Source organism: Alosa alosa, chromosome 15, assembly GCF_017589495.1.
Source record: "Alosa alosa isolate M-15738 ecotype Scorff River chromosome 15, AALO_Geno_1.1, whole genome shotgun sequence".
Classification (NCBI taxonomy): Eukaryota; Metazoa; Chordata; class Actinopteri; order Clupeiformes; family Clupeidae; genus Alosa; species Alosa alosa.
In genome coordinates this window covers 25990034-26009814 of record NC_063203.1, presented here as the reverse complement: position 1 = coordinate 26009814, position 19781 = coordinate 25990034, and the positions used below count along the sequence as shown (strand labels likewise).

The window sequence follows — 19781 nt, the reverse complement described above, 5'->3', positions numbered from 1 at the left end:
CATCACACTGTGTCAGTGTCAGTGGCTAAGCTGGACAGTGTGATCTCTTCCTGAAGCATGGACAAACGTGGGAGTGTGTGTGTGTGTGTGTGTGTGTGGTTGGGGGTGGTGACAGTCCTCCTGCAGTCAAAGGCAACCAAAATAACCTCCTAAGAAAGTCAAGACACAGCGCATAATATCTCACAGGAAGCCCTAAAGAAGGCCCTGTTTGTTTTGGGTAAGGCAGTGAAACAGAAATGAGAGTTAAAGGGCCATAAGTAATAGGTGGTCTCCAGGCCACCAGATAAGAAGACAGAGCAGTAATGCTCAAGGCTCGTTATACCCCACCAGGGCTCTCAGGAGAGCATGTTTTTAGGGGCTGTTAACAGCTCAGTGATGCTCACCAGAAACTACCCCACTGCCCCCTCAGGGCACGGGGAAGGCATGTGGCGCCACCTAGTGCCCAGAGAGGGCCATGTTGTGGTAATTTGCCTCTATGGTCTCTCATGTGAGACTTAAAGGTGTAGTCTGTTGTCAGTAGTACCTAATACCTGAGTGCCTAGTACCTTTGCAGGTCAGGCACTCAGCTTCATGTTGATATCGACCGAGACAAAAAATGGAAATTTACGTTTTAATTCGTCAGTGAACTTACACTAAACAAGGAAGTTTGCGCTATTGAGGTGACTGACTGACCAATTAAATATTTGAGATTACTATCGACCAATAATGGTAGCTCAGGCTCAACACCCTACACTTTCCACTCAATGCAAAGTGAAACTGTAGGGGGAGGGCGTGACTAGTATGTGAATGAAAGACATAGATATATAGGCTATCCATGAATGAAACATGAATGAAAGAGAGATCAAGGCAAATTCGTGGTAAACACGTTTGAGGATAGAATAAACAAAATCCCGGACGACTTTGAAATTCCGCCCGGACACCTTTTTAGGTTTCAAAAAGAGGACATGTCCGGGCAAAAGAGGACGTCTGGTCACCGGTCACCCTAACTAACCCCATACATTTCTGTGGGAGATTCTTTGAGTGCTGTGTCTCCTCAGAAAGTCTCTGACATAGGTCTGTGTAGTCTTAGTGCATTCTGGGTAGTCACATGTAGCTCTGGGTAGTCACATGTAGCTCTGTGTTATCCTTTGAATTACCACGCTGTCTCGGGGGAAGACTGTTTAATTTCTCTGTGTACTGTTTCAGCGATACATGGCTGTAATGACTATACATGTTATTTCAGCCACTGGCGGAGTCTGACACGTGTTAAGTGACGCCAAAGTTTAGAACTCCATTACTTTCAAAGGAGCAACTTTCAAAGTCCACTGGTTGTGTCTGACCCGCGTCGTTTAGAAAATGTGTTCTATCTCTTGAGTGTCAAATCCATAGACGCGAATGTAGGCGTTGGCCTTCAGGGCAGTCTACAGCAGTGGCCTGGACCAAACACAAATAAATGCCAGGGAATCAGCACATTGCTTCAGGAGGGATGTAAATTGATTGGCTGTTAAACTCAAATATCAACAAACTTTCAGCACAATCCAGGGCTTACGTCTTTAAAAAAACATCTCATGACACTGGTGAAAGATAAAAGATTCCTTGCAGGGTGTTTATGTGACAATGCAAATGGTTTACTGAATATGAAATGAATAAATAAAAACAAATAAGCAAAACATCACTTTAGATTTTTTCCTTGAGTGCTTCCAGATACCTGTAGGGAAGTCATTAAAAAATCAACATGGGAATCAACCCACAGACAACACACACACACACACACACACACACACACACACACACACACAAAACACAAACACAAACACAAACACACACACACACACACACACACACACACACACACACACACACACACACACACACACACACACACACACACACACACACACACACTTACAACAGAACAAAAAAATGCACGAAAAATGAATGCAATATCACCACCTTCAACAAACAGAGCTTTCTCCTCCCCTAAGGCAATGATGTAGTTTCCATGACAGACGGAGATGATTCAGAACATTCCCAAGACCACCACCAAGCAGAACGACAACAATGTCATATTTTTGTACATGGTCCATCCACAATATTAGCATCGCATTGGTGTGAATGGACCTTCCATCAACTAGCATTATGTTAATGCATATGGTCTTCGTCATTACATTAACATTCTAAACACCCAGGGATGGATTACTGCACGGGCCTACCGGGCCCAAGCCCAGGGGCCCAAGGTGTCAGGGGGCCCTGAAGCCCAAGCCTTTGCATGGAATCATTGCCTCAATATCAACAAATCAGGATGCAGGCTATGAATCTGATTGAATTTAGTATTGGCCATCCCCAAAATGCACCAGAATAGAGGAAAATCACATCAAACAAATTAAAAATGTTCTGGGAGAGGACCCCCAGGGGCCCGAAAGTTCTTAATCCGCCCATGTAAACACCTTTGGCTCTATCATAATGGCATTATAGCTAACATTAGCATCATATTTATGTGCATGCACCTCACTTAGCATATGTCTATATTATTCGAGGAACACATTCTACACCTGGAGATGAAAAATGTGTGTGTGCGTGAGATTGGCTTATCAAAATGAGGACGTAATTAAGCATCGAATCCCTACAGAAAACCCAGCCAAGGATAGAGTGTTCATGCATCCTCAAGGCCAATTATTGTCATGAAGTTGAACATATGTAGGATGGTGGAGAAAACACAAACACACACAAGCACACACACACACACCTAAAACCTGAGGGCATGTTACATTTGACACACAACAGTGCTGCTTGATTACACCTCTCAATCAGAAATCCTGCCCTCCCATTGGCCCGATATAAGATGAGATGGGGGGCAGTCCCAAGTCAATCGCTCCGTCAATAAAGCACAGACATGAAGTAACACCCACCCGACAACAGACCTGCATGCCACTAAGAAAAATGCTAATGTGATACACACTCAGCCAATTCACACATTGTCAAACCGCTGATGAACGCTCATACGCACACATACTCTCTCTCTCCCTCTCATTCTCTCTCTCACAATCACTCACACACACACACACACACACACACACACACACACACACACACACACACACACACACACACACACAGAGGAGGCCTGTCATGCAGCACGCGGTGTGACGAGCTCCGCCAGTTCCCTGCCTGACGACAAGAGACGTGAAGCAGCCTCGGAGAGCTGTGTACACACTTGTCATCCTCCATCTGTTTACCAGCGTCGGTGCTGTTTGTGCACCGGTCGTAAGAATCCAGAGGGACCCCATCATCCTGCTCTGGGCTCATCATTGGTAATGATACGACTTCAACCAAGCGACAAAGTCAAAGTCGCACAGGAGCTTTCGGCTCAATAAAGGTTACTGTGTCTCTGGATCCCAGGGAGAGAATATGAACTCTGCTGTGAGAATATGAAGCTGCACGGAGGCAGAGAGAGAGAGAGAGAGAGAGAGAGAGAGAGAGAGAGAGAGAGAGAGAGAGAGAGAGAGAGAGAGAGAGAGAGAGAAAATAACATGCACCGTGCAGGAAGAGATAGTGGCAGGTGGGACTGCATTTCAGCTTGAGCATTCTGGAAATTGACAATACAAACTGAGAACTTTCTGACTGCAACTTATAAAGGAAAAAAGACCAAGCAATCCAGAAACAGGCCTTGAAGAAAAATACTTTATTTCTTTATAAATCCACATATTGTACCTATGAAAGCATAAAATTCCATCTCCATTTGTTATCATTATTTAATAATTCAACAAAAAATGGTTATCAAATCAGAAATGACCGAAGGTGTACCTCACATACAATCACGTACACAGTCAACTGGAGTAGAGTCGAAAGAAAATAAAAAAGTACCCTTTTTTTTTTTAAATCTCATGGCTGGCTCTTTTTTTCTTAGCCAGGGGAAGCTTTCAACACAGTCTATATGAATGGTCTGTCAGAAGCTCCTGTTGGTGATACCAAACCCAGCCAGTGTTCGTTAGCATCCAGTCTGGATCGATCATAATAATCCCGGAGTCCCGGAGGTCCCTAGAGTGTCTCTCAAGTCAAGGCCAGAACCTTATGTACTCCCACATGTAGGGGGCGCCAGAGAGTTTGGAATTCACGCCTTCATCTTCTTCTTCACAAGTACACCATATTCAAGTCTCCAAAATACAGAAAGAGACAGAGAGAGACAGTGAGACTCAGAATGAATGTATAGAGATAGAGGAAGAGAGAGAGTGTTAGGGGGCATTAAGAAAAGACAGGAAATAATAAAGTGCCCTAGACTTTGCCAAAGGACAAATAAAAACGCTCTGTATTGTTGCAGTGACATTATTAAAAAAAGATGCGCTAATATGTCTGACTCCATAGGCCTCTGAGAAACTCCCAGAGTATGTGGATCCCAATTTTGTAGTTCCTTTGGCATGTTACCATTGTGTGAAGGTGAAGAAAATCCAAGAGCTTCAGCATGAAGTCTGTCGTCAATTAGCCAGCAAGTCACAAAATGTTCAGACCAATGGTCTCTCATTTCTGATGTTGAAAAATGTTCAAAGTAAAAAAAAAAAGTAACGGTATGGGCATGACTGACATTTCCACACAGAAACACACTGGTAATGTCACTTCCATATTATGTGTCCATCCGCCTGGGTTAGTGTCTATGTTTTTATTTATTTTTTTGTGTGCTTTTGCTTGTTTGTTTGTTTGTTTGTTTGGTTCCCCCAGCAGGCCTCCGGGAAGGAAGTGGTTGACCCGGGCTGGGAACTTTTCTCCCCGGATCCTGGGTAGAGTTGCATAAAGGACAGTCGGACTGACTCCAGAAGAATGTGGTGTCTGGCTTGTGGCCAGTCCCTGGAACGCCGCGGTGGACTGGCATCCGTGGTGTGTCTAGCCAGGCAGTGGAGTTCAGATTCCAGACAGAAGATGCCTGTAGGTGCAGAGAGGAGGAGGAGGAGTGAGGATAAAGGGATGAAATGACAGACATGCAGACAGGTACACAGACAGACAGAGAGACAGACACAGACAAACAAACAGACAGACAGACAGACAGACAGACAGACAGACAGACAGACAGAGACACAGACAAACAGAGAGACAGACAGACAGAGACACAGACAAACAAACAAACAGAGAGACAGAGACAGACAGACAGACAGACAGAGAGAGGCAGACATAGACAGATAGACAAACAAACAAATAGATAGATAGAGATAGATAGATAGATAGATAGATACATAGATACATAGATCAATAGATAGAAAGATAAATAGATAGAAAGATAGATAGATAGATAGATAGATAGATAGATAGATAGATAGATAGAAAGAATGAGATAGATAGATAGATAGATAGATAGATAGATAGATAGATAGATAGATAGATAGATAGATAGAACACAATATGGGCTTTGCAAGGTTGTTAAGATCACATAGTTGCAGGGGTTGCCCACTCTCATGTGTACGCATTAAAAGCACAAGGACAAAGCTTCTGAAATATTAATTTCGTCCCATTTAATCTCATGTAGCCTATGGCACTGCATACTGACAACCTAATAAATTAATTAGTGCAGTTATTTTTTTTTATAGAAATACATGGTTTTACCAGGTGCCCATTGGTTGGTTATATAGCAAGTGGTAACATGTACAGGCCAGGAACATGTATAGAAAAATCCCTCACATTCACTTTCAGGTGTTTTACCCAAGTAAATCATAAACATAAAGGTAATTTACAGTGAGTTAAAATGAGACTCCCTGAGTCCAAACACAAGAGTTAAAAACATGACGTGGCAGACTAGACTCCCTGAGTCCAAACACAAGAGTTAAAAAAATGACGTGGCAGATTAGACTCCCTGAGTCCAAACACAAGAGGCAAAAACATGACATGGCAGATGACTAGCTCCCCACTTCCCTGTGGTCTGATTTGGCCACAATACATGACCCCTTCCCCAACAAAAGCCCATTAACATAAGGAACGCATAAATATAGCCTAGAAAACCATGCGCTATGTCTGCTGCAGGCAAACTCTCATTTGCAGGCTTTCTACTGACATCAGCGATCAGCAGAAGAAGAGGTGAAGAAAAGGAGGTGAGTCATCTAATCCCCTCTCCCCTCAATCACATGCCTCCGTCATGGCCGATCTACAGCAGAGCTATGAGCCGTCGCCACAAACCTGGCCATGCCAGTGGCGACTGTGATTGCATTATCGCAGACATAAGCTGACGTTCAGTGGCATTTTAGTGAGTGGGGGGTTTTATTCTTAGTCCACTGTATCTGACGCTCAGAACAGACATGAAGGGGGCCAACATGGGAATGTGTGTGTGTGTGGGGGGGGGCATGCATTTAAATCAGTAGACTAGAGGCCTACAATAAAAGCAAGAAGAGAGAGAATGGAGGAACAAAGCAAAAAAAGATATTGGATATTTGCGGGCATGACAAAGGCTGCTTAAGTGCACACACACACACACACACACACACACACACACAAAAACACGGCATGTGCGTGTTTGGCAATGCTGGCCACTGCCGAGTGCAGCAGTAGAGCCTGCTAGCTAAGCCACATTCAGCTCTATTTTTAGCCACTTCCAGCCCTGCCGCAGTCATCAGGGACTCCGGTTCTGACCCAAATAGAGGCTGAGTGCGGGGGTGCGGACATGGGCCAGCTCTGGCCCTAATGTGGCTCTGATTCGGGTGCGGCCCGTTCCAGCTTGCTGACACGGAGAGGTTGCGGCTTGCTTTCCAGAGGCGCGCAAACAATAATGATTTCGCTCGGATCCTGACACCCCTGCTTTTTGCCTCTCCGTGTAAGTGTGTGTGTGTGTGTGTGTGTGTGTGTGTGTGTGTGTGTGTGTACACTGTATGTGTGTGAGTGCATGGGCTTCTCTCTTTTTTTGTGTGTGTGTGTGTGTGTGTGTGTGTGTGTAAAGAGCGGATTGCTTCCTCTTAGAAAGATTACAGAATTGGTCCTCAATATGTGTCTACTATCTCTATTCCCCTTCTCTCTGTCCTCCTCCACCCCGTCTTGCCCTTCCTATTTATCTGAGGAACACTGTCCAATTTTCTCTCCTCTCCTCTTCTCTCCTCTCCTCCCCCTCCTCTTCTCTCATCTCCTCTCATCTCCTCTCCTCTTATCTCCTCTCCTCTCCTCCCCCTCCTCTTCTCTTCTCTCCTCTCATCTCCTCTCCTCTCAAATTCAAAGTTGCTTTATTAGCAATTACTGTATGGGAACAGTGTTGCCAAAGCTATTGTTACATACAATATAACATACAAGAACATAAGACCATAGGACAGAAAATGCATTAGGAGAGGTGGGTACATCAGTGTGGGGTGGACATAAAAGATCTAAAATTAACAGCAGTGAAGAACAAGAGTAATAATAGTGTGATGTGATGTGTGTGTGTCTCCATCACATCTCTCCATCTCATCTCTTCATCTCATCTCTTCATCTCATCTCTCCATGTCATCTCTCCATCTCATCTCTTCATCTCATCTCTCCATCTCATCTCTTCATCTCCCTCTCTCTACCTCACTCTCTCCATCTCATCCCTCCATCTCTTGAGTACCTGTACTCTCACTATGTGTTGGGCTCTTTTCTCTTCTCTTTCTCTGTGTTCAGTTCCACTCAAACAAATATTTTTGTTCTCTGAGTTGCTCTCCTCTCTGCCCCCCCCCCCTCTCTCTCTCGGGCAAATAGCCTTTAAAATATGAAACGGAGAACCTGGTAGGAGCCCGGTCTGTCTTGTTTTTTTCTTTTGCTCTGAGGGTTTGTTTTGTTGTCTACTGTATACTGTTCTAATTTGTTCTGGTCTAATGCGTTTCTAGGATGCAGTAGTGTGAATATTTGAATATCAGTCTCTGCATTTGTCTATACAAACTCAGACAACACAATGGCTCGTCATGTCAATAAGTCCTTTGAAATTAAAATTGACATTGAATAATGGTTCAATAAACAAGTCTATTTCTCTCTCTATCTCAATCTCCACCCCTAACTCTCATTTGGTCGTCCCACCCTTTCAGTCTCCTTCTCTCCCTCTCTCTCTCTTCCCTATGACCCCTATCTCTATTTCTCTATTTTCTTTCTCTTACCCCCAACTCTCACCTTTCCAACCCCTGTTATCACCATACCCGTTTCCCTCTCTTTCTGTTTCACCCTTTTCTCTCATATCCCTGCTCTCTTCCAATCTCTCTCTCTCTCTCTCTCTCTCTTCTCTCTCTCTCCCCCTCCTTGCTTGTGTGTGTCCTCTGTTACTAGGCAGGTCTTGGGGTTGCTATCTGACATTGGCTGCAGCTGAGAGAGAGACTAAGAGAAAGAGATGGAGGAAGGGACAGAGAGTGAGAGGGAGGGAGGGAGAGAGAAAGGGGGTGTCAGAAAGAGAGACGGAAAAAATGAGAAAGAGATGGAGAGAGTGAGGGAGAGGAAAGAAAGAGAGACATTTAGTTTAGTATTATAAGTTTCCTTTCTTTGACCCCCCTTAAAACAAATATTGTATCTGTTTGTATTGTCATGTTACTGCTTTGGCAACACTATTTTCTGAGTCATGCCAATAAAGCACATTTGAATTTGAATTTGAGAGAAGTAGAGAGAGAGAGAGATGAAGAGAGAGAGAGAGAGAGAGAGAGAGAGAAAGAGAGAGAGAGAGAGAGGGAGAGAGACAGAGAGATAGAAAGAGAGAGAGAGAGAAAGATGAAGAGAGAGAGAGAGAGAGAGAGAGAGAGATGAAGAGAGAGAGACGCAGGTGTCACGGGAGGTGGCCCTCTCATCGTTCTCAAATGGGCGGTAAGTGTGAAAATATCACAGAGAAAGAGATCAATAGATAGAGAGAGAGAGAGAGAGAGAGGGAGAGAGAGACAGAGAGAGAGAGGGCGAGAGAGAGAGAGAGAGAGGGAGAGAGAGAGAGGGAGAGAGAGAGGGACAGTGATAGAGAGGGAGAATGAGAGAGTCCCCGCTGCCCCCATTGTGGGCGTTCTCCCCACAGGGTGTTCCGTCTTGGACGTGACACGTGGTAAAAGCGCTGGCATGAGATGGAGACGGGGCCGAGGTGAATTCATCGTCGACGCCCCTGGGAACCGCGAACGAGGAGAGTGCGTTTGTGGTGTAGAAAAGATGCACATTCTTTTTTTCTTCTGATGTGACCTCAACAAATATACCTATTAAAAAACAAAACTGGGCCACTAAAGCCTCTCTCTCTCTCTCTCTCTCTCTCTCTCTCTCTCTCTGAGGGGCAGTAATATGAGAAGAACTGACCGAGTCACTAAAACACACCACTGCAGCAACATTTCACAGAAACAACAACGCAGCACCACTCAACAACACAGGGTCTCGGTTATTTCAGAGGCTACCATTCAGAGGCTCTGTCACCAAATGACTATGGTCCTCTTGAATCTATGTGTCAGTGTATAGAACAAATCAACACCTGGATGTCTCAAAGCTGAACAAAGAAAAAACTGAAGTAATTATATTTGGTAAAAAGGAGGAAAGACTTTGGGTTGCCACTCTCCTTGACACAAAAGGGTTGAAGGCAAAGGATACTGTTAAAAATCTTGCTGTATTAATTGACAATGATCTAAATTTCAACAGCCACATGAAAGCGATAACTAAATCAGCTTTTTACCACCTCAAAAATATTGCCAACTCAGAGGGCTGATGTCAAAACATGACTTAGAAAAACTCATTCATGCATTTATCGCCAGCAGGGTTGATTACTGCAATGGACTGTTCACAGGCCATCCTAAAAAGACTATTAAACAGCTTCAGGTGATACAAAATAGGATTCTAGGCTAGGATTCTAACGAAAACTAAAATAACTGACCACATTACTCCAATTCTTAAGTCCTTGCACTCCAGTAAGTCACAGAATTGATTTTAAAGCACCTTTGCTTGTTTATCAATCAGTAAATGGAGCAGGACCTAAATATGTCGTCCTCTCAGGTCCCAGGTGAAAAACCTGATAGTAAAACCTACTGTTAGAACTAAACATGGTGAAGCAGCTTTTAGCTGCTATGCGGCTCAGCTCTGAAACCAACTTTCGATGACATCAAAAAGGCCCCAACTGTAGCCAGTTTTAAATCTAGACTTAAGACCAAACTGTTCTCAGATGCTTTCTGCTAACTGCTCGAAAGTTACAAATTCTGATAATGATAATCTTGATAATTATTCTACCTTGTCTTTTATTACTTTTTTACTACTTTTGCCTTTGTTTTTGCTTACTAATTATTCTTTATTTTTAAACAATTTTACCTTGTGTTTTATGTTTTCTTTTTATTATGATCTTTACCTTTTGAACTATTATTTGACTATATTGCCCTTCTATGCTTTTATTTGTTATTATTGTTTGGTTTTGTTTATGTAAAACACATTGAATGACCTCTGTGTATGAAATGCGCTATATAAATAAACTTGACTTGACTACCATGGGGCACATCCCCAACACATCACATGTGCTGTGGGAGTCTCCTGCCGTGCTCTCTGGGCTGAACTACTAACAGCACTGAGGCCTCTCTGGATCTCTGGGTCAACCTGTGAGTGGAGAAACAAGTCTTTTATGCAGCCCATTTTCTGCCTCTGTAGTGGCAGCTAATTGTTGCAGCAGACCAGACGCCACGCACCTGGTGTAGCTCATACCTGAGGCCTCCCTCCAGTATCGAGTGCCCTCCAGTGACTGAAGGAACAGACTTTTATAGAGTCTAAGCAGCCTTTACACAGCTTCCTTTGCGCAGTCATTGGTATGAGCTATCTGCTGACCGCTGCATCACCTCACTGCTGCACACTCTGCTCAGCTCAGACACACACACTGGGTTAGGGGAGATATGGAGGCATGCAGTCCTGGGGGAAATACACCTCACGGTCCCTTTCATGCAGGAAAGGCAGCAGGACAAGAGGAGATGAGGGCAGAGGAGAGAAGAGAAGAGGAGAGAAGATAAGAGGAGAGGAGAGGAGAAGAGGAGAGGAGAGAAGAGGAGAGGAGAGGAGAGGAGTTGAGAAGAGAAGAGAAGAGAAGAGGAGAGGAGAGGAGAGGAGAGGAAAGAAGATAAGAGGAGATGAGAGGAGAGAAGATGAGAAGAGAGGAGAGGAGAGAAAATGAGAGGAAAAGAGAGGAGAGGATAGAAGATGAGAGGAGAAGCGAGGAGAGGAGAGATGAAAAGATGAGAGGAGAAGATAGGGGAGGAGAGGAGAGGCTTAACACATCTTTATTACACTACAGAATAAAGACAAGTAAAAATCTTCACTGAGCTCGCAGAGCAGATTCATATGTTAAAAACAACCTGCCCATCCTCCCCACCCTCACACAACATATTCAGTCTTGACCCCCCCACCCCCCTAAAAATCTCCACAGGATTGGTTAAAACTTCCCGACATCTAGTACTTCGAGAGAGAGAGAAGAAAGGGGAGGGGAGCACAGCAGAGGAGAGAAGATGAGAGAAGAGAGGAGAGGAGGAGAGAAGATGAGTGTGAAGGTGAGGAGAGGAGAAGAGAAGATGAGAGGAAAGGAGAAGAGAAGATGAGAGGAGGGAGATGAGGCGCGAAAACAGATAAGGGGTTGGGGGGGTGGGGGGAGACTGAGAGGCAGCACTAGCGGGGTGTTAAACATAGACTAAACACCCCGAGGGCATTCAGATGGACTGAGCTGATTGGTTTGCACAATAACGTTTGCACACACGCAGGCACACACGCACGCAGGCACACAGGCACGCAGGCATATTGGGGTTTATTTGCGCCCGTATTTGTGCTGTGATTTTTATGATGATTGCTTGTTCCTGGATGTCATGGGGTGAGCCAGGGAGAGAGAGAGTGTGCGTGCGTGTGTGTGTGTGTGTGTGTGTGTGCATTTGCGTATGCATGTATGTGCCACCTGACTTTAGAGCAGAACTACAAACGGCATTAGTTATGTGCCAGAGCTTGGTCTGGGCTTGGTGCATAGGTACATACAGGATCTCAGGCTTTCAGAAGCAGTTAGGCGTTGTGTTTTTCTCTCCCATCCTCAGAACAGAAATGTCAGTATAAAAGGTTGGTGTCACAGGTGTGAATATTTTGATTTATTTTATTTTATCTTGTGTGCTTTTGTGTGCTGTGTCATATAATTCATGTGTGTTTTGTGTGCTGTGTCAATTATCCCTCCCTGGTGTTCCCAATGTCTGATAATGGACCCATTAACTTTTGGCCAATCCAGAGAGTTGGCTGATTAGACTGAGATTAGGAACAGGTGTCTGTGGGGGAGTGTTTTCTACTTATCCCGAGACCAGGAATGCACACCCGGGCAAGGGCCGGGGACACGAGACGCCAAGAGCGCAGAGGACACAAAGGGACGCCACGGCCTAGTGCTAGTGCTAGTGCTAGTGCTAGTGCTAGTGCTAGTGCTAGTGCTAGTGCTAGTGCTAGGTGGCAGGGACCCCCGGTTGATCACTAGACTGGGTGCGAGATTTTGTCTACGCCCGGTAGGCCACGGACGAGAGGCCACGATCAGGGTCCCCGGCTGCTGAACCAGATGGTTGAGCGCTCATCACGTTTCCGGGTTACAGACTTCGTCTGTGGCCGGCCTAATGTCTGGCGGTTGGAGGCTACCCGAAGGAGGACGAGAATCTGGTAGGCTACCCCTGCCCTCTCTGCTTGCCGTCTTCCTGCCTGACTGCTATTGTTTTGTGCTGTTGCTTCTGCTGGGGGGCGGTACTCCTGCTTGCTCTGCTTGCCTGCCCTGCCCGCTGCTACTGCTAGGCCCACTGTTGCTGTTTGGATGTTGGTCCGTCGCCTGCGACCTCGCTGTTCCTCTGTTCTGGGTGCAGTGGCCAGTAGGAGCGTAACACTATGACTGGTATGGATTGCTTGGACTTTTATTGGACGAGACCGTTTTAGGTTAATTCTGTGACTGCTGGACTGCTGAGATTAAGTGATATGCCAAATTAGCTCATGGATGTTTTACTATTATTCTTGACTGTAACATAAATTATTTAACTAGATGTACCGCATAGCGGTACAAAATATGACCGCCGCTCAGTCCTGTACATCCATTCCGCGAAAATAAATCATGTTAATGAATTTGTCTCCATCTTCTACTCCATCCCCCACCCCACTCTTGAAACTTTTGTGTATGCTTGTTTGGAATGTGTGTGTGCACACAGTCGCCTACTGGCACTGCAAAGGTGAATAGATTTGTAGCACTTGGCAAAAAATTTGTAGCATTGTTATAAAACTTTTAAAATCTCTAAACAATCACAAGTAGGGCAGTTCATCACAGTCCATCCATTGCAACTGGACTGATGAAAGGTAAACCTGTAGGCTACATTGTATTTGGGAAAAGCAGAAGGTAGCAGCATAATGTATGTATGTATGTATGTATGTATTTATTTATTTATTTATTTATTTAAACAAAACAATCCCTGTCCGTTCCATGCAGTTTTCAACAGCTATCAAGAAGAGAGGTCATATCATGGATGATGGTTTCTTCTTCTACATATGCAAACGTTTAGTCATCTAGTTCATATGATATTCAGATTTATTGTCAATGCACAAATTAAATATCAGTAGTCTAAAACAAAATGTAGTTTTACCCAGTGGTGCAAATAACTGACATGTCCAAAAGGGCCTTCATGAAATGTGTTGCTAGACTGTTCATACACATTTTAACGGGCCAAGTTGAGCTCCCGTCCGTTATTGTTCGTGCAAATAATAGGCTGATTCATGTTCCCTTGCATTTTGCAACTATGAGGTCCATGGTTAGTCTGGCTTTTGCCAGACTAAGCTCAATCTTTTAAGAAATCGAAAAAGAAATAGCCGGCAGATCAGGCTGAGTTCACCCAGCCTATAGTCCATGGTAGGCACCTGATAGAAATATTGTTTAATTTTGAGATATCCACGCACTGGCGCCCCCCCTGCGACGTGTTCGCCCCCCGGGTTCAGAGCTATTCTAAATGCAAAAATGCATAGAGGAGTTATGACAAAACCGTGACTGAAGGTAGGCCCTATGCTAGGCCTATTACACAACATAAATGGTCACTAGGCTATGCTGGCGACCCAAATAAAATCTCTTTTGGGAACCAATGGCTTACAGTATCAAGCGGATTTAAGCTGCCACCTCTTGGCGAAAAGTTAATAGTTTTGCATATCAGTAGTAGGCCTAATACATTTCACGCAGCTGTGTTAAATCACGGAAAGCGAGAATGAAGTGGACATTTCTAAATGGAACCCAACCCACTGTAGGCTACAGTAGCTCAAGGTCTGTGGCTAAAGCAGCCATAATGAAAGCGTTATCATTGTTTGGATACAGTACTTCACACACACATGTTTTTTTAATCGCATAGACTACAACTACCAAGCTGGAATGAAAGCACATCGACTCCCCTCTCACACCCTAAACACGCACTTCGAACAAACAAAAAGCATCTCGGTCTCCACGGTAGCCATAGGCAAAACTGTATCGACCGGTGTAACGTTGGTACTAAATCATCCATCGAAAGAATGATTTTTGTAGCACGTGCAACAAATATGTGTAGGTACAGCCCTGCCCTGGATACATCTCTCAACGTGCGCTCTAAAACATTTGGTTTAAATGGAGATGTAGATCATCACGGGTGCCTTAATTAATCTACATTGCGGCGAATTGACACAAATTATTCACTTTGACGAATTTATGTAGTTTCAGTCCTAGTTACTTTACGTTGGGCAATGCTCTTCCTTACTTGAATCACCTTTGAAAATAGAGGATTGAAGTAGCCTGTATGGGTGTTTGGGAATGAACGTTGACTCAGATGCTTTTTGAGACTTTGAGCAGAAATGTCCCAGCCCGGTGTTTAGGATGCATCATACACAGGTTATCTTTCAGGTAGCCTATATATTTTCCATTAAAAACATCACGAGCTTAACGTGTTGTGGCTAACTCACTTAGCTCCTGTTAGTAGCCTAGGTTATGGTCATAAGCAAATGAGATGACAGTCGAAAGATACAATTAGTGCTGCTATCAATTTGCTTGGTGTAACCGCAAAGTTTTCTACAAATGCAATCAAATTGGTCTCCATCACTCAACCAATGCTAATGGTAACATTATTGTACCTAGGTCCTAGCTATTGATATTATAGCCTAAGATTAACGTACCTGCAGTAAAAACCAAGCATGTCCGATAAACATTTTCAGATTTATTTCGGATTCAAGAAGAAATGGGAATTACATTTCATGTGAAAATCGTCCTATCCTTATTAGTAGGCTTGGGTATCGAATATCGAGTATTGGTTGGAACCGGGACTATCTTTGCGATTTTCCCAGAATCGTTCAAAAGTTTAAATTTCGATTCCTAGTTTCGATTCCCAGTCCACTGACCGGAAGAAGAAACGGCTGAACACCAACGAAGAAGCGCATAGTTCATAGAATTAAAATTCATGGAGAATGTCAGACTATTTCATTCAGAAAGCAGGATTCCCGCGGATCCTTAAAAAGTCTTAAATAAAACTGAATTTTCGAAAGAGAGGTATTAAATGTGCGTATGGGACCGCCAGCGAGTGATGTCTCCATCCAGTTTAGGTGTATTTAAAACGCAATTGTATAAGTGACTAGGCTATTAGGCTACGGGAGGAAGTGTAGTGGTTGCAGAGTGAAGATCTTTTTCACGGATTTGGTTAAAGGTGTGAAAACGGTAATAATACAGTATGTACAAAATAATATGCCTGACGTTTTCGTGGTGTAGCTGAGGCCTGAGAGATAGACAGGTAGCCTACGTGGAATGAGGGAGCCTATGGTAGAATGAGCGGGAGAAAGAGTTGGTAAGCCAGTTAGCAATAGGTTGGCCATATGTTCGAATTTAGGCCGGACATTGAATTTTAAAAGCCCTGACCGGCGTCCGGCGCAGCCTGAAGCCAGACGCTCATTTGTTCTCCTTTTTTGGAGTTGCGCTTGGCATCTAAAGTCTTTGCTCGGACGCAGCATCGTTTCACAAACTATGAACGCGAAGACTGCTGGTCAAATTATGTGAAGTGCTTCGCCATCACGACGAAATACTGTATATGTTAAGTTGATCTGTTTGCATCTTTCCAGCATGTGTTGCTGGCCTCGCCTAGGGAAGAAAATATCTGTCTAAGTTATAATAGCCTACCTGTAATATCTGCCAGCAGCTTGCTTGCCAGCGTTTCCCAGTAGGCTAGGCCTACTTCGCAAAAGTTGTGAAATATAACCGCATATTTTTTGAATGTCGGCGACTGCTACATAAAAAAAAAAAAATACAGGAGTTCATAATACGTGCGTGCTTGAGATGAAACCAGCAGTTTTCAGCAGGATCATGCAAGGAGGACCTGTCTCTTAATTCATTTAAAACAAGTCAATGGTTTTACAATGTTTCAATCAAGCTTTGGTTGGTTTAGATACAACTTGTATGCAAAATGTAGTGGATTAACTTTAATTTGCTGTGCTGCATATTGGACAATAGATGCACATAGTAAATTATATAAAGTAGGCTTATTAAAATATGTAAATAGCTTAGTCTAACTTTGAAAAAAATATTGAAGGGAATCCAGTCCAGTGCACATGTCTTTGGCAAGTAGCCCTAGGCTACTACAGACACAGGTGAAGAACAGTCAGCCTCAGCAGTAAGCAAAACCAAATATGTACAGCCAGCTTCAAAAGCAAACAGCCCAGACCCTAAAATTGGGCATTTATAGCTGTGAAGGTAATTCACACACAATTATTTTTCTATTGCTAAAATATATTTGGTAACTTCTGTAGACATCCAAAATGGGGTGGGGGTTAAAATTAGTAGGGAAAAAAAAACTATTTCATAAACAGTCATAAATATCTTTTTGTTGTGGTATAGTCTTAATTTTCATTTAGATGTCTTGAAAAGGTCTTAAAAAGTCTTTAAATTTGCACTTGGAAAATGTGCAGATACCCTGAGAAAGACTGTTGGTTAGCTAGCTCATTTAAAATATCCTAAACTTTTTTTGACCCAGCCTTTAAAAAAAATCGGAATCGAGAATCGTTAGGAACCGGAATCGAAATAAGAAATCGGAATTAGAATCGGAATCGTTCAAATTGAAACGATACCCAACCCTACTTATTAGACGTTCTCTGCGGTAAACTACAGTCCTTGTAAGCGTCCATTGTTTTTCCAACCCACTTTAGATTAACTTCCAACAAAATTATGTCTCACTGCAACGATGCGCCATCTGGTGGCCAAATGACTACGTATCGCCAATACTGGAAATGCAGCCATGATGATGATGATGATGGATATTTGGCTTTCTTTTAATCCTACTGAAGCCCCCCTACCGACCCCCCCCATGGAATAAATTCTACGAAACTTGGCATACCCCCAGAGAATGCCAGGTTAATCATACACATAAAATTTGGTGCAGTTCTGAACATCTTAACTGAAGATGGGGGCGATTAAAGCAGAATGATATTGCATTTTCATTTTTTACCTGGGGGGTGCAAATCACAAACCCTTGAGACCAACATACCATAAAAAATGTCTTCATCCTCGGTGCCACGGTTCAGGTAGTTATTTAGGAAAACTGCATTTTTGGGTTTCGGGGCCCAGCTGGAGGGGAGGGCCCCCGGGACCAAACGAAATTTTTCCGTAAAAGTCTAGTGGGGCTCCATACCCACCAAATTTCATGTGCCCCGGTGTTTTGGTGTCCCGGGTATCGTTGACCAAAAATTCAGGAAGTAGATGACGGGGAAAAAAAAAACCCCGTCTTCGCTAGGTTCGCTAGCGGCGGTCATAATAAAAGCTACTAAAGTAAGAGTACAATCCTTGTTCTTGGAGTCATTCGTCTGCCCACCACATTCCCTGCATACTGTTAAATGTTTTGCCTGGTCACGGGCAACCCAGACCGGCGTGACATTGGCTTGAGCAAAAACAGATGCAAACTCGATTTCACCCCAGTTAAAACATCCACCAGCCTGAATGGAGAACTATGTCCTCCAAATACTCCGCAATATAATCAGCTTGAACATTTTATGGTGGTCAGAGGAAGTAACTGTTGTGAAACTCTTGTGAGATTATTCACCTTATTCCTCTTGTTTGAGAGGCAGACGGAGGTGAAGGACATATCACAGAGTAGACAGCCCGCACGGTGGAAATGTCCCTGCTAACCCTGACACAATGGTTGCCAAGCAACCCGCCATAATGGGCAGGTAGCGCTCACCTTGGACCAAACAGAATGCCTGGCGAGGTGAGAGAGTCCCTGGGCTATTATATTTATATATATATATATATATATATATATATATATATATATATATATATATATATATATATATATATATATAGACGCAGACAGGATGGAGAGAAGAATGGAAAAAGGAAAAGAACAGAACAGGGAGAGCAGAGGGGAGCGAAAGAGTCATGGTGCCCGCCACCATAGACCTGTGCTGCTGCCACCTGACCAGACCTGTGCTGCTGCCACCATAGACCTGTGCTGCTGCCACCATAGACCTGTGCTGCTACCACCTGACCAGACCTGTGCTGCTGCCACCATAGACCTGTGCTGCTGCCACCTGACCAGACCTGTGCTGCTGCCACCATAGACCTGTGCTGCTGCCACCTGACCAGACCTGTGCTGCTGCCACCTGACCAGACCTGTGCTGCTGCCACCATAGACCTGTGCTGCTGCCACCTGACCAGACCTGTGCTATCATGGGAGGGCATCACCGCACACCAGTTTGTGGGTATCATGACAGACCTGTGTTACCATGGGAGGTCATCACCACACACCAGTTTGTGGGTATCATGACAGACCTGTGTTATTATGTTACTGAAAAAAAAACATCACCACAGAGCTGTGTTATCATAGGAGGGCATCACTGTAGTCTAACTGCATTACTATGGGATGGCATTACCTCAAACTAGTTACTGGGCAGCACTAGTTACTGGGACTTTTATTGCTATTACGTGATGCCAACAGCACAGACCTATGCTATTATGGGACAACATCAGCACAGACCTATGAGATATTATGGGATAGCATCAGCACAGCACCTGTGTTATTGCGAGATGGCGTCGTCGTCCTTCACCGACTTGCGGTACTCCGGGTTCAAGTCCACCACCGTGGTGCCCTTCAGGGCCCCGTAGCAGCCTCCCTCCTGGGGCTCATGCCTATCCAGCGCCATCGGGCCCTGGAGCTTGGCCACCACGCTCGCCCCTGGGGCCACCACGGGCGTTGGAGCCGCCGGCCCTCCGGACTGACCCCACCGGCCCGCTGGTGACGCCTCCCCGGCCGCCTGGCCGTTGGTCTGGGAGCAGACGTTGCTGACGCGCGCGGCCTTCTGCTTGTAGTGGTTGCTGTGCAGCTTGTACTTCATGAGGAGGATGAAGATGAAGACGAGCACCGAGGCCACGATGATGCCGCCGATGATGATGATCATGGTGCCGCCCAGGAACTGGTCGTGGAGCGAGCGGCACTGGTGGTAGTCACGCTCGGTGCTGAAGGCCACGCAGCCCACCAGGCGCGTGGCGGTCAGCGTGGTCACGCCGTCGTCGTACACGGCCAGCACGCACAGGTCGTAGTCCCGCGCCGACGCCAGGTCGCTCAGCTGGAAGAGCCGGTGGGAAGCAGGGATCATCCTGACAGAGGGAGAGAGATGGGTGGAGGAGAGAGGGAGAGAGGGAGACAGGAAGAGAGGGAGAAAGGGAGAGAGGGAGGAATGTATTTTAAACCTTCAATCAATGTTTTTCATTTACATTATATTACATTACATTACATGGAGATCTGAAAGGCAGATACACACAACAAATGCAGAAGAAGAAGAAGAAGATGATGATGATGATGGTGATGATGATGGTGATGATGAAGAAGAGACAGACAGACAGACAGAAAGAGAGAACAGGAGTTAGAGCTCAT

General features: G+C 44.6%; 1 protein-coding gene across 1 annotated transcript in view; it reads right to left on the bottom strand.

Annotated features, from left to right (window-relative positions):
* Window positions 1-3646: 3646 nt before the first annotated feature.
* The window catches only part of si:cabz01090165.1 (uncharacterized protein LOC100333421 homolog), a 27724-nt gene continuing 11589 nt past the window's right edge, over window positions 3647-19781 (bottom strand). Inside the window, 2 exon segments of the mRNA XM_048264047.1 lie at window positions 3647-4894; window positions 18920-19504. Coding sequence (XP_048120004.1) covers window positions 18925-19504 — 580 coding nt within the window. The 3' untranslated portion in view covers window positions 3647-4894; window positions 18920-18924.